The 20671-nt window shown below is 38.3% G+C and overlaps 1 protein-coding gene across 1 annotated transcript; it reads left to right on the top strand.

Moving 5' to 3' along the window:
* The first annotated feature begins 1334 nt into the window (after positions 1-1334).
* On the top strand, positions 1335-20515 carry mertka (c-mer proto-oncogene tyrosine kinase a). The gene is made up of 19 exons (XM_044137190.1): positions 1335-1817; positions 3236-3545; positions 3628-3728; positions 3880-4056; positions 9997-10083; positions 10162-10277; positions 10350-10539; positions 11640-11785; positions 14825-14963; positions 15717-15867; positions 16328-16416; positions 16535-16630; positions 17549-17629; positions 17716-17808; positions 17901-18019; positions 18117-18226; positions 18315-18474; positions 19247-19383; positions 19761-20515. The coding sequence occupies exons 1-19, from the start codon at positions 1736-1738 to the stop codon at positions 20206-20208; spliced, it is 2832 nt and encodes a 943-aa protein (XP_043993125.1). The 5' UTR covers positions 1335-1735; the 3' UTR covers positions 20209-20515.
* The last annotated feature ends 156 nt before the right edge of the window (positions 20516-20671 follow it).

The following is a 20671-nucleotide window of genomic DNA, read 5'->3' as shown; positions in this document are numbered from 1 at the left end:
TTTTTTAAATTTTATTTTATTTTTTTATCAAATACTGTTTTAGTCTTATTCGAGTAATTACTTTACTATTACTTGAGTAAATATGTTGAAGTAGTGAGCTGCAAAGTGTCACAGTTGATAGCACTGTTGCCTTGCAGCAAGAAGGTCCTGGGTTCGATTCCCGGCCCGGGGTCTTTCTGCATGGAGTTTGCATGTTCTCCCTGTGCATGCGTGGGTTCTCTCTGGGTTCTCCGGCTTCCTCCCACAGTCCAAAAACATGACTGTCAGGTTAATTGGTCTCTCTAAATTCTCCCTAGGTGTGAGTGTGTGCGTGAATGGTTGTGTGTCCTGTATGTCTCTGCATTGCCCTGCGACAGACTGGCGACCTGTCCAGGGTGTACCCTGCTTCTCGCCCGGAGATGGGCACCAGCAACCTTCCTGACCCCACTAAGGGACAAGGGTGAACAGAAAATGGATGGATGGATGGATGTTGAAGTAGTGCTACTTTTAATTGAGTGCAGTTTTTAGATACTTGGTTTTCTTTGACAGAAAGTTGGTCAGAGATGATGGGAAGATGGACGAAGCTAAATACAGAACAATCCTGGACAAAAAGCTGCTATGAGTTGCAAAATACTGATATCTGGGTGAAGAATCAACTTCCAGCAGAAAAATAACTCTAAAATCCAGCTGGAGATACCATGACACAATTTAAATCAAAGAATTCATGTGATAGGATGGCCGAGTCAAAGTCCAGAGCTAAATCCCATTGAGAGCCAGTGGCAAGCTCTAAAAAGTAACGTTTTCAGGCATTCCTTGTGTAGTTTGACTCAGCTGAAGCCATTTTGAAAGTCTTTCAAAGTTTGTCTGTCTCCAAATTACTGACTCAGGGGAGCTAAATGCAAATGCACCTCTGATGATAATAATAATAATAATAATAATAATAATAATAATAATAATAATAATAATAATAATAATAATAATAATAATAATAATAATAAACTCTGCTAATAACTAATTTTAACGTGACAATAATTACGAAAATAAAAATTTATTTATGGGGGGAAATCACCACCTCTTTTTTCCAAAATTTGTTTTAGACGAAAATAATCGCTTTTAGGGAAAAAATTACATTGTTTTCTTCTAAAAAATAAAACTAACGATGCATTACTACTTCTTCAAAACTTAAAATAACATTTATTTGTAAAATTTGGTGTATGTTTTTTTTTTTTAGCTGTTCTTTAGACTGAAATACAATTAATGTCAGCAACTTATAAGAATCGGAGGAAAGTCCATAAAGTCTGACAGCGAGGGACATTTAAACATTTAAATGCGGGGAGACGGAAAAACCAAGGTTGTCATCTGAAAGTGGCCACGTGGTGGAGCAGTTGAGCGCAGAGTTTTATTGGCTTTAATGTGTTTAGTAACTGTCAGGGAAAGGAGCAAAAGTTAAAATTAAGTATATACTAAAGCTTTTGACGGACAAAATGATGGAGTCTGTGTAGCTTCACTATTTTTAGTTCCTCCTGTGTTCAGCGGCTCCTCAGTCCCGCCTTTGTGGGCCACATCTGCGGTGACGTCCCAAACTCTGAACTTTTCTCTCCAGCTATCTAGCCCTTCAGTCAACAGCTCCACTCAGACAGCGTTAAACCCTCTCCTCTGGGGAATGTTGTCCTTTCTCGGAGTTGAACCAACGCAGTCTGCGTGTATTTGATAACTTTTCTCAGCCTGTTGCCGCTGCGCTACCAAAATATTGTTGATGGAAAAGATGTTAAACTCTGGCTGGTTTGTTGTTGTTCTCCTGGTGATCACAGCCTGTCTTCTGCGGAGCTCTCTTAGCGGTAAGTTGTTTGTTTTCTTTGGGGGAGAATACGTTTTCCTGAGCTTCTTCAAGGACCCTGAAGTAGCCGTAGAGTTGATTTACTCTTGATTTAAAGATAAGGACAGGAGTCTTCGCTGAACAATGCTGCTCAGGTGCGATTAAATTCAGATTTTAATGGGTATATAAAGCATTTAAGCCCTCCAGGAAGCCTTAATTGATTAGATTAGTCTGGGTTTGGAGGCTACCTGGCACCGCTTGTACAGGTTAGTGCAGTACAAAGTACATTGTCAGTTTCTGATAAGACATAAGCTGTAGTGGATGAGTAAATTACCTTTTGGAACTTACAAGCTTTTAGACTGAAACAACTTTAAATACTATGTATATATGTTTACTTATGAAAGTAGTGAAGCCCTTAAGCTTTTTGCTTTTTGTCACATTGCAACTACAAACTTTAACATACTTTATTTGGATTTTATGTGTAGTTCATAATTGTAAAGATTAGGGGAAATTAGCATATTTCTACAAATAAAAATCTAAAAAATTTGACACTGTGCATATTTCACCCATTCTTTAAGCACAGCCATTTTGGATGTAGAGTGAATGTGAACCTATTGGATCTAAGTCTGAACTTTGACTGGGCCACTCGCACATGAAAGCTTTGACAAAAGCCATTCCATTCTATTTCTGGCTATGTGTTTAGTGTCATTATCCAGCATTTAGCTCCATCCATTTGTCACATTTATGTCCAGCACAGCATTACCACATCATGATGCTGCTTTCTCCACCATCCACTATAGGCATGTTGTTTAGGGTGCATTCCTGGATATCTTCCGCACAGTGTTTTGAATGGAAGACAAAAAGTAAATATTTGATCCCATCTGATCAGAATACCGTGTTCCACGTTTTCACCACTCCACACATGGCTTTTTTACAAACTGCAGATGAGACTTCACACGATAAATGTTTTTTTCTTGCCGCTCTTTCGTAAAGTCTGGATTTTGACGATCCCAACCAATAATTGTTCTGAGGGCTTCAGATGATAATTTGTAAAAATATTTGACAACCATCTATAATTATTATTTCCCTTTACAATCATGAGCTGCTTTGTGCTGAACTGCCACAGAAAGTCAATGTTTCTGGCTGGAATGTGATCAAATTTAGGGAGTGTAAATATTTATGCAATACATTACATTTAAAATACAGGTGGGAATAAAAAAGAACAAGATTAAAATAAGAGAAGAAAATAGAAATATACATTTTATAGAATTAAATAGTGTTTTTCAACAACAATAAAAACAAAACGAAAACGAGTATATTATATTAGTACAATAAGATTTTGTTATTAAATGTGCCCGACAGCAAAGCAGCATTTTTCTCCTGTCTACTGCTAATGTAGTGTGGTTCAGAGCATCCTAACATCTCGTCCTCTGTGCACAGTCCCACAGTCCAACGTTCGCAGATCAACTAGGAGCTCAGAGGCTGTTGTCATTCCACGCCATCTTTCTCCAATTCACCTGAGCAAAGATCAGCTCAGGCAGCTGCAGTTCAAGCCCACCATCCACTCCATCGAGCTGTCAGAGGGACACCAAACTATCTTCAACTGCTCCATTGACATCCCCGATACGAGGCTGGAGCCCATCATCGTCTGGAAGAAGAACGATAAAGACCTCTCCGCTGATGAGCACATGGTAATCAACGAGCTTCAGACCTTCTCCGATGGAGTCACAAGTCTCACGTCCACTGTCATGTATGTTGCACTCTCAGATGAAAGGCAAAAATAATGAATTACGAGACAAGTAGGGAGATTAATATGTCACTATGTGCTGCAGCATTAAAAAAGTACAGAGAGCGGATGCTGGCGAGTACCACTGCACACTGAGTGTCAACAATAAGACAAGGAGGTCTCAGTCCATCGTTCTAGGGGTGGAAGGTGGGTTTTAGTAAGATTGTAACAACAGATGCTTCTGTGTCATTATATCTGTACTTCAAGTGTACAAATATATTAACACAAAGATAAGTTTTATGATTTTATATTTTTGCAGTGTGATCAATTATTGCACCTTTCCCCTGCCCCCTTGCAGGTCTGCCAGGATTTATACACGAACCAGAGGATCTGAATGTGACCAGGAATACAAATTTCACGCTGACCTGTGTGGCAAGGGGACCTCCAGAACCAGTTTCTATCCGCTGGTTCAATGATGGAAAACCTGTTGAGGGAAAAGAAGAGGAAATGTCTCCCAGCAGGTTAACTGTGGAAGGTAAGCCCCGTCAGCATGCAGTCCAGCCAGTCTGCTTTATTTTTCTCTGAGATGTGTGATGATCAGCATCTTCCTGTTCTAGCTGCTCGCTTTATATTCTATCTAATAAAAGGTTTAATATGACAGCAGAATATCTTGGTGACTCTGTGAATGTGTCAAAAAATACAGATAGTGACTTATCCCTTTCCCGACTGTTGTTTTTTAAATTAGAACATTTAAATTCAGCATTTATTTAGAAGCTCTGATCCATCCATATAAATTAAATGAAGCGTGTTTTAATGAACCTCTATTTGTTGGTTTCCAACCAGTAAAATCCAAATGACTTTTCAAAAGGATACCCTGGTTTCTATGACTGTGATGCAATTAAACCAAAGCAAGCTGTATAATCCTTTAATGACATCTAACTAGTTTTGCTTTTAATTGTTCCCCTTCTGGAACTCAGAAGGGGAATCATCAGCACATATAGATATTCAACGTTTCTGGACAGCTGTGTTTAGTCATGCCGTCCCTACCCCGTCTTTGGTTTCTGTTCTGCCTCGTGTCTGCTGCATCAGCAGCTGCACCTTGCTTACGGCAGTCAGATTGCTCACCGCGTTGCTCTGCAGCACGGTTAATAGTGGTCATTCACATGCGGTTGACACTTTTTGTAATGCTGCTCAACCAGTGCAACATTGGACAAAGAGCTGATTGCAGGAATAGCATACTTCCTGAAAGCTTCTTGAGACTGTGCTTGATACCAGTGCATGGTTTGCTTATGGAAGCAACATTGGAAACTTGCACAGTAATGTGTAAATAAGGTAAAAGTTTTCAATGGGAAGAGGGCTTGGAATATTGCCTGAGCCTTGAGGGGAGTTTAATGTTTTGGCATCTTGTTAATAAGGAAGCTTTCAGATGCAGCAGCTGGTAGATTTTGTTGGTTAGATGTGTTTTCCTGCTTTGTGTCATGAAACCAACTCAGTCAGTCAGCTTCTAGGTTTATCATGTTTTTAAGAGACGACTGTAGGGGTTGGCGACACCCTAACTTTTTAACGTCTTGTAAGACATCAAAGGTATGCAACTGTAATTGCTTTAAAAGAAACTTCAGCAAGTCATCCATCACAGTTTGAGGTTTTTTGTGTATAATTGGTTTCTTTTCAGCCCCTCCACCATTTCTCAGGGTGTTATGATACATTAGTAATCTTCCTGGGAATACCGCAACTTTCAGTGCATTTTACTGGGATTTTAGAGTTTTGTAACTTATAGAACTTTATCCCTGAATGGTTCGTCACCAGGCCTCTGCAGAGCTGAATCACCTGCTGATCATTTAATTCAGGTGTGTTGGACAAGACATGCATCCAAAGGTTACAGTATGGTGTTTCTTGAGGACTAGATTTGGGCACCTCAGTGATACATCAACAATAGCTACAGTCCCATTAATCATAAAATTCTCCAAATGGAAATTATGGAAGTAATTTTGCTAAATGGAAATTTGCTCCAAAGTAAGAGGGGTTTGTTGCTGCAATGCCTTAATAAGTCACCAACGTCTCCTCTGATGGCTGATAGATGATGAGCTCACGGCCGAAATCTGAATGTATCTCATGTAACTGTTTACATCCATTGCTAACCATTACGTTTGATAACTTATTGCGTGAACAAGCGTATTCGTGTGTGATTTTAATTTTGTTTCTCATTTCATGGACTCTGCAGTTGCAAAATTTTGTTGTTTTTTTTGGCAGAATATTGACAACTATTCACATTTGTAGTGGAAAAACAGCTGTAGTAGATCTGAAGAGCAAGTGAGATGCACTTTTTAGATATTTTGACATGTGTATCTGAAAAGTGTAACAGGCATAGATTTAAGCCTTTCTGTAGACTTGCATTCAGCTCCCTTGAGTAAATACTTTGAAGAACCAGATGAAGCCTTTCTGGGTCTCTACCACCTTTTCACATCTAGAAATAGAAAGTTTGACTTTTCTTCTTCACAAAATAGCTTGGTTGAATTGGATGGAGACCATGTGTGAACAAAAATTTAAAGTTTTTTTCCATAGATTCTCAATCAAATTTTGAGCTGGACTTGGACTAGACCATTCTAATTATTAATTGAACTGATAATTAAAAGAACCTCTGATTGCCATGTATGCTTTCCATCAGCTCTGTCCAGCTTCACTTTTATTGCTGAAGAAAAAAATTCCCACTGCATGATGCTGCCACCGTCATGTATCACAAAGTGTATGCTGGGTTCAATGTGATGTGGAATGTTGGTTTTTTTTACCACATTCCACATCAATTTCTGCATGAAAGCCAGAAATTTCGGTTTTGGTCTGATCTGACGGCAGATGTTTTTGTCCCTCACATGACCTGTGCCTTTGTTTCAGCAATGGTTTTCTTCCTGCCACTGCTTGCTAGATTTGGGGAAGCCAGTTTAGCAAAGCAGTTTATATGCATCATCAGATCCAAGTCAGCTTTTTTCAATTTTGCATTTGTTTTTGTTTTGTAGTTTTAAGAGTCTGATTGATTTGAGAGGTAATTTTTACCTTCAGAACAGTCAAGTGACATTTAGTGTCTGATATTAAGCTGGAAATTAGACCTGATTTCTCAAGTCCTTCCCCAGGACACATTAATAAACCAGGTTTAAATTAATGACCAAGTAACAGCGAAACACTAGATTACATACAGAGGAGTCACTCAGATCCATTTGGTGGCAGCAGTTAGACTGAAGGCTTGAAGTACAGAGCAGTGGGTTGAAACAACTGCTTCAGAGACACAGCCATAGATAAAGTATACAGATAGCAGATTTTAGTCCATGTTCCTGTAGAAGTTAAGTGAAATCTCTAACTTATGATAAATACAATGCAAAAAAACCTTATGTTTCTGAAGTGTATGCTACAGAATCTATCGCTACATTTCAAAAGAAATGAAAACACAAGCAGAAGTGTGACTAAGAGAGTTCAAAACAAAAGTACTAAAAAATATTAAGATTAATTTTTTTTAACATGTATCCTGTCAAATCTAACTGAAATATCAAAAAGATGCATCAAAAGAATTTAATAATAATTGAAGTTAGCAACCATACTGAGAGAATGTTTTTATTTTTTTGTATCCCAAAATTTTCTTTGAGTCTGATTCAAAGTCGTGAATTCTTTGAGACAGTAAAGGTCAGAAGAGTATCTGCTTAAAGAAAAACAGAGCTGAGAGAGTAAACGAAATGACCGCTCTGCCTGTGACTTCTGGGCCACTTTACAAGTTTCAGGGCAGCGTTATTGGATATTGTTGTGGCTAAACTGGCTTCTATAGCCTGCTGGTTTCTACATGAGATGTGATATGACTTCATTATGACATCAGTGCAGCTGGGAATAAAATGCATATGGATAATTTTTACTTCCTTGGTTCATATTGTGCATATATTTTTGATTGCTTTCCATATGTTGACTCTCGGCTTTGCTCTTGTGCTGCAGTAAAAAGCTGTGGTTATCTGCATTACTCTGATGTTGTGTCCTGCTCTCTTGTCAACACAAAGTAATGTCCTCGAATGTTACACAAGAAGAGGAATACAGACATTTCTGGTATCTTAATGTCTCAGTTTCCCAACACACATGCAGACTTTATGAACCCTTCTGTGAGTAAACATTATCAGAAGCATAAGATTTAATCTATAGGCTGTAACTCTGCGGTTTGCTACAGGCAAAGCAGATCCACCATTGCCAGAAGCTGAGGGGTTAAAGGTTTAGAGCTGTGCTTTGGTCCGGCATGTGCAAGGGGCCTGGCTGTTCAGAGGTTGGATCTGCAGACAAAGGCCTCTTTCACAGGACGGCCCACTGCCCGGTAAAGAGAACACAGAGGCTGGCAGGCTGCAGGCAGAGCTCTGTGCAGGACCAAATACTGGCAAACGTAACGTAGCTTGCTGCAAACTCAACCTCATTGTACATAATGAGTGGTTAAGGGCCTCTCATCAGAAACAAATTTGGTCTATTGATGTAATTAGAGTGGTGTTAATACAGTTGTGAAATATGATTTGCATGATTTCAAAAAGTTAGAATTGCAATGCAGGCTCACTGTCATTCATAATGTCTGTTTTGTTAAATATGGAGGCTTTTCACAACAATCTAGAGATAAAGACAAGACAAATCCATTCTAGCAGAGTTTCTCAGTTCCCACAGGTATGTGGAGAGCTTCTGGTATCAAAACAATGAAAACTTCCTTTAATATGAGATTGTGGCTGAGCCATGTGACCAAAAAAAAAACGAAACAGTGATTTTAGGATCTGGTTGTTCTAGTTTTATGAAATGATCTCCAGAAAGTATTTTTTGTTTTCTTTTCCATATTTGGCATTACTACTCTAGATTTGAAGCCCTAGTGAAAAACATTAAAACAAATGCATCATGTTCAGAGCAACATGTGCCTCAGAGGATAAAGAAAAAGTCCATCCAGCATCTTAAAAATGAAAGGCGCAGTTTTCAGAGGATTTAAAGGGAATGGTAGAATCCATCTGTGTGGAAAAATACATATTCAAAAATAAGTTTTTACCCTTCAGATGTATGTGAAGCCTTTCTCACCTGGAGGCTTTACCATTGTAAGGAGTAAAGTCTGAACTACTTTACTTTGCAGTTTTAGCTATGTTAGAACTGAGTATACTTGTTATTTGAGATTAAAATTCTCTAAAAGTTTATTACAGAGAGAAGTATAAACACTGGGAATGGACTGTTGTAACCTGACTGTGTAGTTTGTGACCGTATTCGCTCCCTGAATAGAAAATGGAAAAACGGCTGACATCCCACGCTGCTCCGGGAGCCGGAGGAAACCCAAACCTGAAAATTAGAGGGTGCCGGATGCGTGTTACACGTCCTCATCGCGCTGTTTAGCTATTCTGTCTCACTCTGATCCGCGTCCCAGTTTCCTTGTGAGGAAAAACCCAGAGATGTACTGTATATGCTTTTGCGTGTGTGTGTACTGTTTTTGTTTTGATTCACTTCTAGAGTACAGTGAAAGCAGAAATGATAAGACATGATACTGATACATTTCCTTTTTTCAATAAATACGTGACTAAAAACATACCTTTCTGTTTTAATTTGTATTCATCCCACGTGAGTTGATATTTTACAGAAACACCTTTGGCTGTTACTACAGTTGCAAGACTTTTTGTGTATCTCTTTATCAGATTTACACGTCTAGAGCCTGAAATGTTTCCTATTCTCAAGCTCAGTCAGACTGGATACAGAGATTTAGGCTTGAACTTTGACCCACTCACTCCAAAATGCTGAGCATGTTTTCATCTAGCAGGTCTTAAAGGAGTGTCCGGTGATTTATGAAGACACAGAACAGCTGTATTCCTATTCATTTTATTTAGTCATCTGAATAAAAGCACAGCAAACTTTGTCAGATGTGAAATATTTGGAAGCTATGTATAATTCTTTTTCTGCTTCACATTTAAATGCTTCTTTATACTGATTGATTAGCGTGAAAGATTGATCCACAGTTCAAGGTGGAAGTAAATGTCCAGATCGGCGTTCTTGCATTCAAAACAATTGATATCTAATACATTTACCCTGATGCATCAATCTGTTTTGCAAAAGGAAGGTTAGGTGCACAATTTCAGTAATTTTCCCAGTGTCTTCAGGGTGCTCTGGGATGAGCTTTGTGACAGTGTTTCTGAGACGTAGATGCTGGAAAACACAGCACAAAAGGGACATTATTTCAGAGTCCTAATCTAGCCTAGCCTGGCTGGGCAGATATGGGGCTCTCGAAAGAAAACAATTGCGCATCCAGGAAAAAAAAAAAAAGAGCCGCATCAGAGTGGAAAAGTCTGGCTGTTGTCTGCTTCCAAGGGAATTTGACTTCTTGGCCAAAATCTAGAGAGCAGAGACAATGTTTCCCGCTTGTTCTTACTCCAAGGTTTTTCACACCATTGTAAGAAAATACTACCTGAATTCTGCAACTTTGTTGACTTTACTCTTCCATTTGCAGGTGTGGACAAGAAAAACCAGTACAGCTGTGAGGCTCACAACGCAAAGGGAGTCTCTACATCCAGAGTAGCAACTATTAACATCAAAGGTAAAAGGTAGAGCTTTTTAGGGATGTTTTTGATGCTCCTTGTGTGGATTTTCATCACTTTTACTGGTGTTACTGTAGTTCTTCCCAGTCCTGTGACTAATCTTACGGTGACGGCTAAAGAGTCCAATAAGCTGATGCTGAGCTGGGTCCCTGGACACGACGGCTTCTCTTCTATCACCAGTTGTCACGTCAGGGTAAGTCCCACACATGGAAAAAAAATGCTGCTACAGTTTTTGATTGCTCACCTGATCTCTGCTCCATCCAAGGTCAAAGAGATGAGTCAGAGAAAAGGGGAGGTGACCATAACCAGGCTCGATAACGTCACAGTGCCGCCGTTCCCCTGTGAAGTCTCCGGGCTGAAGGCTATGACGTGGTACAACATGAGTGTTTCCTGTAGCAACGAGCTGGGAGCGTCTCCGCTCTCCATGTGGATCCAGAACAGCACCACAGAGGGAGGTGTGTCATGAGTTCAGCTGAGGCTGAAACAGTCAGGTTAATCATGAAGAATCAGTTATCGAAATAATAGTCAACTAATTAAGTAATCGATTCATTTTTCCCTAGAGTATACAGACTCCAGTTAATAAAAAAAGACTAATAAGTGAAAGAACAACAGCAGTAATTAAGCAAAAACTGCACAAAAATATATACCGTACATTTTGTATTTAAGATAAAAAACAAATGTTTGTCTGCAAACCAGAGCTCTTCAAGTGGCATAGTTTTAGCTAAAGGAGTTTTATGTTACTGCATTTTAGGCAACAAAAACTTATTTTAGTTTAAAAAGGTATTTAATCATTTGTTTATTTATATGCTTAATGTATTTCTGCAGAAAATCAGCAGTATGTTCCAATTTTTGTAATAGATTGTCAGAATAATCTATTACTAAAATAATCCTTTTAAGAATAATATAATCTGATATTTTCCTTGCAAGTTGACTCGAATCAAGGCTGAAATGGATTAAAAATTAAAGAAATTTAATTGGATCCATTACATCTTCGAGGAAACTGATAATAATTTGACACTGCTGATGTATTTGCTCTCCATACCCTCAGATGTTTCTGCCTCATCTCATCATTCCTCTTTGGGTTTTAGGGATTGCAACACTGTGTAATTAACCAGCTTCCCATTCCAAATGTGCTCGGTGTAAGCCTCCTGCGTACTGGAGTATTCATAACTTACACAACTACTGCTTGTAGAATTACCACAAGTGAATTCAGAAAAACGTGGTATTCACTAAATCCGTTGTTGTCTTGATGGGTCTCTCAGGAAATAGGAGGGGGCTGATAAAACAGAAAGTTCTTACTGGGTGGAGCTCCTTTCAGTTTCCTTCCTAAAGCCACTGCAGGGAATATTGTAGTTGAAAGACTTAATAGGACATTCCTGGAAGTCACCGAATACCAAACTGTATTCAAAACAATTTAGTCATATCAGGAAAATCGATGTGGATCTTGTTTTGTTTTAATCTTAAGCTTCGGCCCTGTAAGAAGTCAATTAATTTTGTTATGATGCTTTACTGCTGTCTTAACCACTTTATTTCTTTTTACTTGTCATGCCCTCAGTGCCATCAAGTTACCCCAGAAATGTGACCGTGCAGCTGAATGAGTCATGGCTGGTAATCAAGTGGAAGCCTCCGCCAGAGGACAAAATAAATGGCATCCTGCGAGGCTATGAAGTTATCGTTAAGCACGGAACAGATGAAGATAGGGTGAGTAAAATAAATTGAGCTTTTTGCTTTCTTTAAATTCCTTTCCCTATATATTTCCTGAGGACAGATCCACAGATCCAAGATTGAATCCGTCCTCAAAAGTTTGAACACAAAAGTATAAATACGCTTTCAAAGAAGATGAGAGTCACTGAAGCTATTTTGTCTGGAGAAAGTGCAGATGACTTGTTCAAATTCCAAGTCTCTGGAACAGATGTTGTTCCTCATTTGTACGATAGCAGCTGTTCTGCGGCAAGATCACATATTGCTGCAGATGTGATCTCACAGCTGCAAATGGAAAGCAGAGCACTGTAAATGAGGGTCTGTTGAAAGCACTCAGGAGGCAGCATGTATTACACACAGAACTTGCTGTGGAGCCTGAAGTTTTGACCTCTATAAAAAGCAGAGAGCTTGGTTAGGTCCGACTTTGTTCTCGCATCAACTCATGTAGCTCACCTGTCCACTAAGCCAATAAGTGCAAGAAAACTAGCAGGAACATCGAGTAATGAACAAGTTCAATGAAAGTTAATGCTTCAGAAAATCTGTTTTTTCTTTATTTTTCCTACTCTTCCACTTGTTTTCCATTTGGGAATAATGGCTCCAACTTTGGTAGCCTTAGTAATGGCTTTGAATCATTTTCCTCACTAATAAATGTGAGTGAGTTTGATGTTTTATCCTACTTCATGTTGTCAGACAGGCTCCATTTAGATTCTACGTGTGGTTGTAATCAGACCTGGTTGTTGCAAGTGAAATCAAAGTCATCTATGTGTTTAATCTCAGTTGATTAATGATTTAGCAAAGAATTATGGTTACTTTTCTACATATGGTCAGGTTGGTTTGGATATTTTTCCCCAATAAATGAAATCGTCATTTGAACACTCCAATTGGTATTAACTGTGATATAAAAAATATGAGAGCCTGAAACATTTAAGAAAAAAAAGGGAGCAAATATTTTTTACATGACTTTACATTGTTTTAAGATGACTAAAAGTACAAACATGTAAAGGAGTGTGACATAGTGAAAACTGATTGATCCTTCCTTTGTCCTGACTTGTGAAACAACAGTCAACTTCCTCATTACTTGTCACCAAGAGTTCAACTTAGGGTATTTTTTCCCCACTTCTCTCAATAATTACAAAAGATAAGAAATGTCACTATTTGTTATTCCCAGGGCAGCCTTAAGATTGGTTTCAATTTCATTATACGTTTAATTCATCCAGCGAAAACAAATGAATCTGAATCTGATTCAGAATCTTATTCATAATAATCCTTCCTGTCGGCTAAAATTAAACCATCTTATGTTCAATGTCTAACACTTGTGCATAAGCAGTCATACTTGTGTGTACAATACTGCTTCCTGTCTTTCCCCTATGGTTGGAAGCCAAAGGAAGCTGACAGCTTTTCAGTTTTCACACTGGATACTGAGTCATCTAACTGAAAGAAGTATGAATACAAGAGTGTACCTTTATGGCAGGGGTCTCAATTACCTCCACCTTGTGTAGATCAGTTCTCCAGAGCCTTAATTATTCTATTCAGGTGTGGTGCAGCAGAGGCACATCTAAAAGTTGCAGGACTGCGGCCCTCGAGGACTGGAGGTTGAGACCCCGGCTTTATGGGCTAACTATCCTGTACGAAAGCCATCACTGCATCTTATGTAATTCTCAGTTATCTGGCTAGATGGGAACCATTGAGGTGGAGAAGTTTTGATAGGAGAGTTTCATAGGGGAGATGAGGTTGAATCTGATATTTACGTAAACTACATTACCACATACTTAGATATTAAATTAACAAAGCTTTTTCCAGGCTAAGGTGAAATGTCAAATTATTTCTACTGACAAAGTGTTAAAATAATGAGTGAGGGAGTTTTTAAAAATTCCATCCAAGATAAAACAACCTTTTTTAAATTGTAGGACTTCAGCCAAATGTCCATTGAGATCCATTAATTCCCAGCCTGTCAATTCGTGGTTGATGTTTTTCTTCAACATGTTCACATGTTATCCTTTCAACATTACACCATCTATTTTGTGAAATGCACCAGTTCCTCCTGCAGCAAAACATCTACACATGTTGTTCCCAACCTCGGTTTCTCCAAATGTAGCAATGGTCGTAAAGACCAACCACTTCATTTTTAATTTCATCAGACCACAAGAGTTGCCTCAAAAATTAAAGTCTGTATCATTGAGTGCATTTACATGTAATCTGGGTTTTTATGTTGCTTTTGGCTAATGATTTCTTCCTTGCCGTGTAGCATTTCCACTCATGTCAGTACAGCACTGACTTCATTGCAAATAAATGACCATTTCTTGCAATCTTTAGCAAAGTTTAGAGACACATTTTACTCCAAAACCCTTTCATTGTTTAAATCCTGTTTATGTAAACATGTGGAAATAAATGAGGTGATAAAATATCTCCCTGTCGTTATCCTGATATTTATCCTTTATAACTAATTTTGGTAATACTAACTTAAAGCAGAAAAAGTTTAGTCTGATTTAATGAGAAAGAAAGGTTATGATCTTTTATACAGTGTAAGTAAATACACTTGTTGTTTCAGATGAAACAACACCTCTTCTAACAGTTTGATGCTGCAGGAATGTTTATTTGCATGTTTTCCTCCATTAGATGTCACAAACATGTTGGCTCTCAATCATGGGTTCAGTGGCCTCCGTCAGCACTTTGGAAAGCAAACCACCTCCAGATGGCACCATGCGGTGTTGTGAAATTTAGAGCCGTGTCCGTCACATGCTTCTTCACATTCAGCACAAGCTACTTCAGAGAATAAGTTTCCTTCCCTTTTTGAAAGAGGTTTACAATAATCCCTCATGAACACTTCTCAGGACTTTTCAAAAAGGTTTCATACTGGAAGTGCTTCAAACACCTCCACAAGTTAAAGCTTTTATGTTTTTACTTTTAATTTCATTTAAATGGTAACGTTAAAACATGGCTTTGTCTCTTTGTTCTGCTGACTTAGCCAATGTTTTGTTTCCAGATATTTTTTTAAAGAGTGCTACAGGTCTTTATTATGGCTGTTTTGTTTTATTTTAGGTGCACACTGACAACACCACTACTTTAGTACCCGTGAAAGAATTCAACACCACCTACCGCGTGGCGGTCGCTGCGCGTACGCAGGCAGGGAGCGGCATGGTCAGCCCAGAAGTCCGGTTCGATGTGCCCCCTTCAGACAGTAAGCAGCTCTGTTGTTTTTATTTTCTGGTCTTGTCAACATCCAACAATTTTTTCGCTGATAGATTTGTGTTGTCCGTCAACTGTTGTGGTTAATGTAAAAGTTATGTAAAAATCACATTTTGCACATTTTTGTACTTCCATTTGGGTCTCTGCAAATTCTAAAATCACCCAAAGCACTTAAAATAACACCCTGACAGTTTTTGGCAATAAGTTCATATTTTTTGATGTATGGAAATTGACTCATTTCAAAAATCTTTGTAATGTCACAGAGATTACTGCCCACCACTTAGCAACCCCATTGAAGCCCAGCCCATCACCAAGCAACCTCTGCTGAGCTCCAGGACATTTGATCAGCTGGTTTCACCACTGTAGTTGCTGTACAATGGCTGCTGGAATGAACATGTTATGTTGTTGATTTAGCAGTCAAAACCACTTGCTGCATTCTTGTTGACTGTGCTTTAGGCTCTACTTCTGCTTTTCGAACGTGTGCATTTGTATAATTGCTCATCTGTTTGAAGCCGTGTTCACATGTAAGTGTAGACGTTTGGTTGGGGGACTTGGCCAGCAGCAACTTAATTAGATTTAAGGTGACAAGAGGCTCTAAAACAGCTCATTCTGAAAGGAGTACAAAATAAGTAGAACTAAAGTCTGGTTTGGTTAGATATTTTTTTATTAAATATTAAAATAAATCAACCAAATATTTCTTTTTCAGAGCTCTGATCTTAATTTTATTGTTATATTCTCGTTTCAGCTTCAGGGGTGATCCCTACCTCCGTCCCAGACACAGGCGTCCCACACGTCGTCTCGGTCATGGTGGGCCTGTTTTGTGCCATCTCTCTTCTGCTGATTATCATCTTGGGGACACTTTGTGTACGGAACAAGACGCCCAGATCTTGTTTTGGGTATGCTGAATCTCCTACTTTTGCGTACTCCTATTTTTGTTTATTCAGCCTTAGAAGTTGCCACCTATGGGTGTTATGTTTGAGTTCATTTTAGTTCATTTATGAATAATATTTCCTTAAGAAGAAATACGGGAAAAAATAAATAGATTAAGGCTTATCTTTTTAAACTGGATGTAGTTCCTGTTAGTCATGACAGCATGCTGATAATAATGGTGCAGCTGTGTGCTTTATATGGAAATCATGACTCAGGGTTATGTTTCAGGAAAAGGACACGGGCAGCTGCACAGATAGAAAAAACACTATATCGCAAAGGAATAAACTGCCCAGATTGCTTCCTCACTGCATTGACCATTAGATGTGAAGAATCCTGCTAAGTGTCTGCGTGTGTGTTTTGTTTTGTTTTTTTCAAAATTCAATGACGTCAGTGGAAATATTTTTCCTCTTCTGTCGCCCTCTGCAGGTTGGAGTTTGGAAGTGCAGGAAAATCACTCGCAATCATACAGTACACAAACCAGAAATCATACAGCCGCAATGCCGTTGCAGTCACTTGTATGTTCTTAAATATTTCATTGAAATCAATAAAATGTATTTATTTATTTATTTATTTATTTATTTTTCAGAACAATATCAATGTAAAAACACACTTTTTTGCACCTCTTTTGTTCAGTTGGGAATCTTGGTATAAATGAGGAACTCCAGGCCAAACTGCAGGATGTCATGATCCAAAGGAACTTGCTCTCAATAGGAAAAGTTCTTGGAGAAGGTGAGGGAAACATTTCAGGATGTACAGGGCCACTAGAAAGTATTCACACCTCTTCAGTTGTCTCACATTTTATGATGTCACTGTTTTTGTTTCTTTTTATACTATAACTGCACAAAGTAACTTAAAAGGGACAAAACAGAAACAGTTCTGTGAATTTATGAATATTAAAAGAGTTAAATATCCAAGTAAGACAATCTTTGCTATGACACATATAATAGAGCTCAGGTGCATCTGGTTTCTAGAGCATATGTGTCAAACTCAAGCCCCATGGGCCAAATCTGGCCCACCGTAGCTTTTTATGTGGCCCACAAGACTCCAAATTATGTCAATATCCCTGCTGTTTGTTTTTTTAAAATCTGCAAAATTCACACAAAATCAACAGTTCCCCACATTTTTCTTCTGTTTTTACTGCAATTTTTCTCAAAATGTATTAATGACAATGGGGTTTTGATAAATTTCATAAGGTGATTAATAAAAAGTTATATTAATGCAAATATTGTAAAAATTTCTTACAAATATTTATTTTAGAAAAAACCCACAAAAACAATCACACAATCCTGGAGGGTTGATCAATGTGAAAAGATGTTCATTATTCTTTAATTTTAAGAAACACTTATTTAAAGCTGAAAGAAACATCTGTTTATTAACTTTTTAACAGTGTAATGGGTTTTAATACATTGTGGCCCAATCTTCCCTTTAAGAACATTCAGATTTTTGATTTGGCCCAAAATGAAACTGAGTTAGACATCCCTATTCTAGAGGATCTGCAGATAAGATAAGATAAGATGTCTGTAATTGAAAAATGTGTAGAAAAACCTAAGAGCGTAAATACTTCCTGGTGACCCTTTAATTAAAGATATTTAATATCACATTACTTACACAGTACAGCTTTCATGAATGGTCTCTGTTGTTTTCCAGGTGAATTCGGCTCAGTTGTCGAGGGACGATTAACAAGCTTAGATGGCACATGTGTAAAAGTTGCTGTGAAGACAATGAAATGTAAGCTTTATGATTATATAAAGACTTAGACATTTATTATCTTTAAAAAAGAGGAAAATAAATATTTAACTCTTCTTTTCAAACAGTGGACAGCTTCTCTCAAAGGGAAATTGAAGAGTTCCTGAATGAGGCGGCTTGCATGAAAGATTTCAACCATCCTAATGTCATCCGTCTGCTCGGTATGAGTACTGAATTATGTAGAATCTCACTGCTCTCCTTGCCTTTATCTGTTCTTATTTGGACATTTTCTGCGTCGACATGTCCTTCTAAGGTGTGTGCTTGGAAGTTGGCGCTGAAAATTTTCCCAAACCAATGGTCATCCTCCCGTTTATGAAATATGGAGATCTTCATAGCTTCTTGTTGCGCTCACGCCTGAAAGAGAACCCCAGGGTAAGATTTCAGCCAACATTTAATACATGCAAATTATGGTTAGGATTGCATTTTTATTTCAGCACCGTTGTCTATCGTTTTATCTTTTTGTGCACAGTTCTTACCAACTCAGACTCTCCTGAGGTTCATGGTTGACATTGCTTTGGGTATGGAGTATCTCAGCAGTCGTAATTTTCTGCATCGAGATCTGGCGGCTCGTAACTGCATGTAGGTTTCTTTCTGTGAAATTTGCTTTCATAGGAAAATCTTCATTTCTCAAGAGGTTTATTTGACTTATTATTTACTTGTCTTGCAGGCTGCGTGATGACCTGTCGGTGTGTGTCGCTGATTTTGGGTTGTCGAAGAAGATTTACAGCGGGGATTACTACAGGCAGGGCAGGATAGCCAAAATGCCTGTGAAGTGGATTGCAGTGGAAAGTCTGGCAGACAGAGTTTTTACTGTAAAGAGTGATGTTGTAAGTGTAATGTGGATCCTTTCCTGTAACACTACTCCCTGAAAATCACCAGATAGCAATTTCACATTTTCACATCAATGTGAAAATGTGGTTTTGCTTGTTAGAGCTTCCAAGTTCCCTTAGAAAGAAAGTCTGAATAGTCAGTTGTTTTATGTTTCACATGCCTTTATGTCAGGGTAAAAGGACTGCTGACACATGCCAAGAATATTATACCATGATTTTTTATTTTAGCATTTTGTCAAATTTAAGAAAAGCCCTAAAAGAAAAAAAAAGACCTTGAAGATTTAGACAAAAGAACAGCAGCTTTTTCTCAATTATAGTCAGTAACCTGGGGGCCGATTTCTAATCAAGCCTTGGGATTAATTTATCCCTCCAACTCATGAGATGATATGCAATATTTGAATGAAACAAGATGAGATCTTAGAGATATGTTTGGAAATCATAACACTCTAGTTTCACAGAGAATAAAATGTGTTTTGAAGACTTACCAATGTGGAACTAAGGTCTGCCGTTCCAGCTGTCGAGTGCCAGTCCCTGCAACTTTGCTGCAATACATTTGAATTAAAAAGCATCAGCATGTTTTACAAAGAGGTGATCTTTAACCATTTGATTCAGGATTGATCGATTTGAGAACTGGACATTATCCTGGTGGGGAATAATCCAGTCCAGCTTTTACCAGTGTATGCATATTGCTGTTTTTATGCAACATTATCAGATCATAATGTGGTCCCAGTTATCAAAAATAATGTTTTGCTTTTTAAAATGTTTGCAGTGGGCATTTGGTGTTACCATGTGGGAAATTGCTACGCGAGGCATGACGCCATACCCAGGAGTTCAGAACCACGAGATTTACGACTATCTCGTTGAAGGCCACAGACTGAAGCAGCCGCCTGACTGTTTGGACGAACTGTGAGTGTTTCAGTAGTATTAGCATGCTCCAAAAGGTTTTATTTATTTTAATTAAAAGAAAAAATTGATTTTATTGTGTTTTTCATTTACCTGCTCAACAACAAATTAAATTAATTCATATAAACATATTTGTGTGTTAGAATAGCTATGACTTCTGGTCTATTTTAGTTATATTTACTGTCATAATTTCCATTGACTAACGATGTTATTAAAAGATTTTTTAGAGGATCCAGGCCAGCAAACACATTTTATATAAAAAAAAATTTGAGTCAATATTAATGTTTTATTTAGATTGTTTTTAGTTGTGCTTGTGGTTCACTAAAACAGGAAATTGTATATGATTTGTGTCTCTTTTTTTCTCTTTTACTTTTATGTAGGTATGAGATCATGTACAGGTGCTGGAGAGCCGATCCGGTGGACAGGCCACTGTTTCCTCAACTCCGGGAAATGTTGGAAAAGCTTGCAGAAAAACTTCCTGAGTGTTCTAGCAGGGAAGATATTATTTATATTAACACCAGCTTTCCTGAAGAGGACCCCGACCTGGAGGAAATGACCACAGCAGAGCTGGAGTTAAGCTCCTCCCCTTTCTGCAGCCATGAGGCAGCAGCAAACACAGTAGTTACAGCAGACATTCATGGGCAGCAGAGGGATGATGTTGATGATGATAGAAGTGGTCGTTACGTAGTGGTGGTCCCCGCTAACAACTCCCTGAGCTCTCCCACGGTGGACACGCCGCTTTTGTCAACGGATACTTTGAGTCGAGCAAATCGGGCAGCAGATGCAATGGAGAACAGTTCAGATGACACTTCATGCCTGTTAAAATGATTTAGATCCTAAAATTCATCCAGCTGTAAAAACATCTCACCAAGGTTCACCAGCACTAACTGTTCTTCCTGTTTGCCTCTCAAGCCCCTCCGTTGTTATTTAAATGAGCATTGTTAGCTTCACATGGTCAGCTTATTACATGTATGTCAACTCCAAACATGTTTCAGTAAGTAACATATTCAATAAGCCTCCCTGAACTGTGAAACTCGTTGAAGTTTTGAGAAATGTGTTTCAATGTATATATGGTAATGTACAAAATGTCTATAAAACAATCCTGTGTTGTACAAATAAATTTTGTTCTCATAAAGAATGTTGTTCATTTGAAACTAATTGTTGTAGCTTATCATTGTGATATTCAGAGGAGATGACACATAATCTCATGAGTTATCTACTTTAAATAAAAGGATAGACAGGTATATGTTTTATGCTTTTAAACATCCCACATTTTGCTTTTTTAATTTGT

This window comes from Gambusia affinis, linkage group LG13 (genome assembly GCF_019740435.1).
Source record: "Gambusia affinis linkage group LG13, SWU_Gaff_1.0, whole genome shotgun sequence".
Taxonomy (NCBI): Eukaryota; Metazoa; Chordata; class Actinopteri; order Cyprinodontiformes; family Poeciliidae; genus Gambusia; species Gambusia affinis.
This window is presented reverse-complemented; position numbering and strand designations above follow the sequence as displayed.

Excerpts from the sequence above, each read along its gene's own strand:
- mertka (XM_044137190.1), top strand. The coding sequence starts at position 1,736 with ATGGAAAAGATGTTAAACTCTGGCTGGTTTGTTGTTGTTCTCCTGGTG. Across the intron at positions 10,084-10,161 it reads AGCAACTATTAACATCAAAG|TTCTTCCCAGTCCTGTGACT; the intron begins GTAAAAGGTAGA and ends GTGTTACTGTAG. Across the intron at positions 18,227-18,314 it reads CTGGCGGCTCGTAACTGCAT|GCTGCGTGATGACCTGTCGG; the intron begins GTAGGTTTCTTT and ends CTTGTCTTGCAG.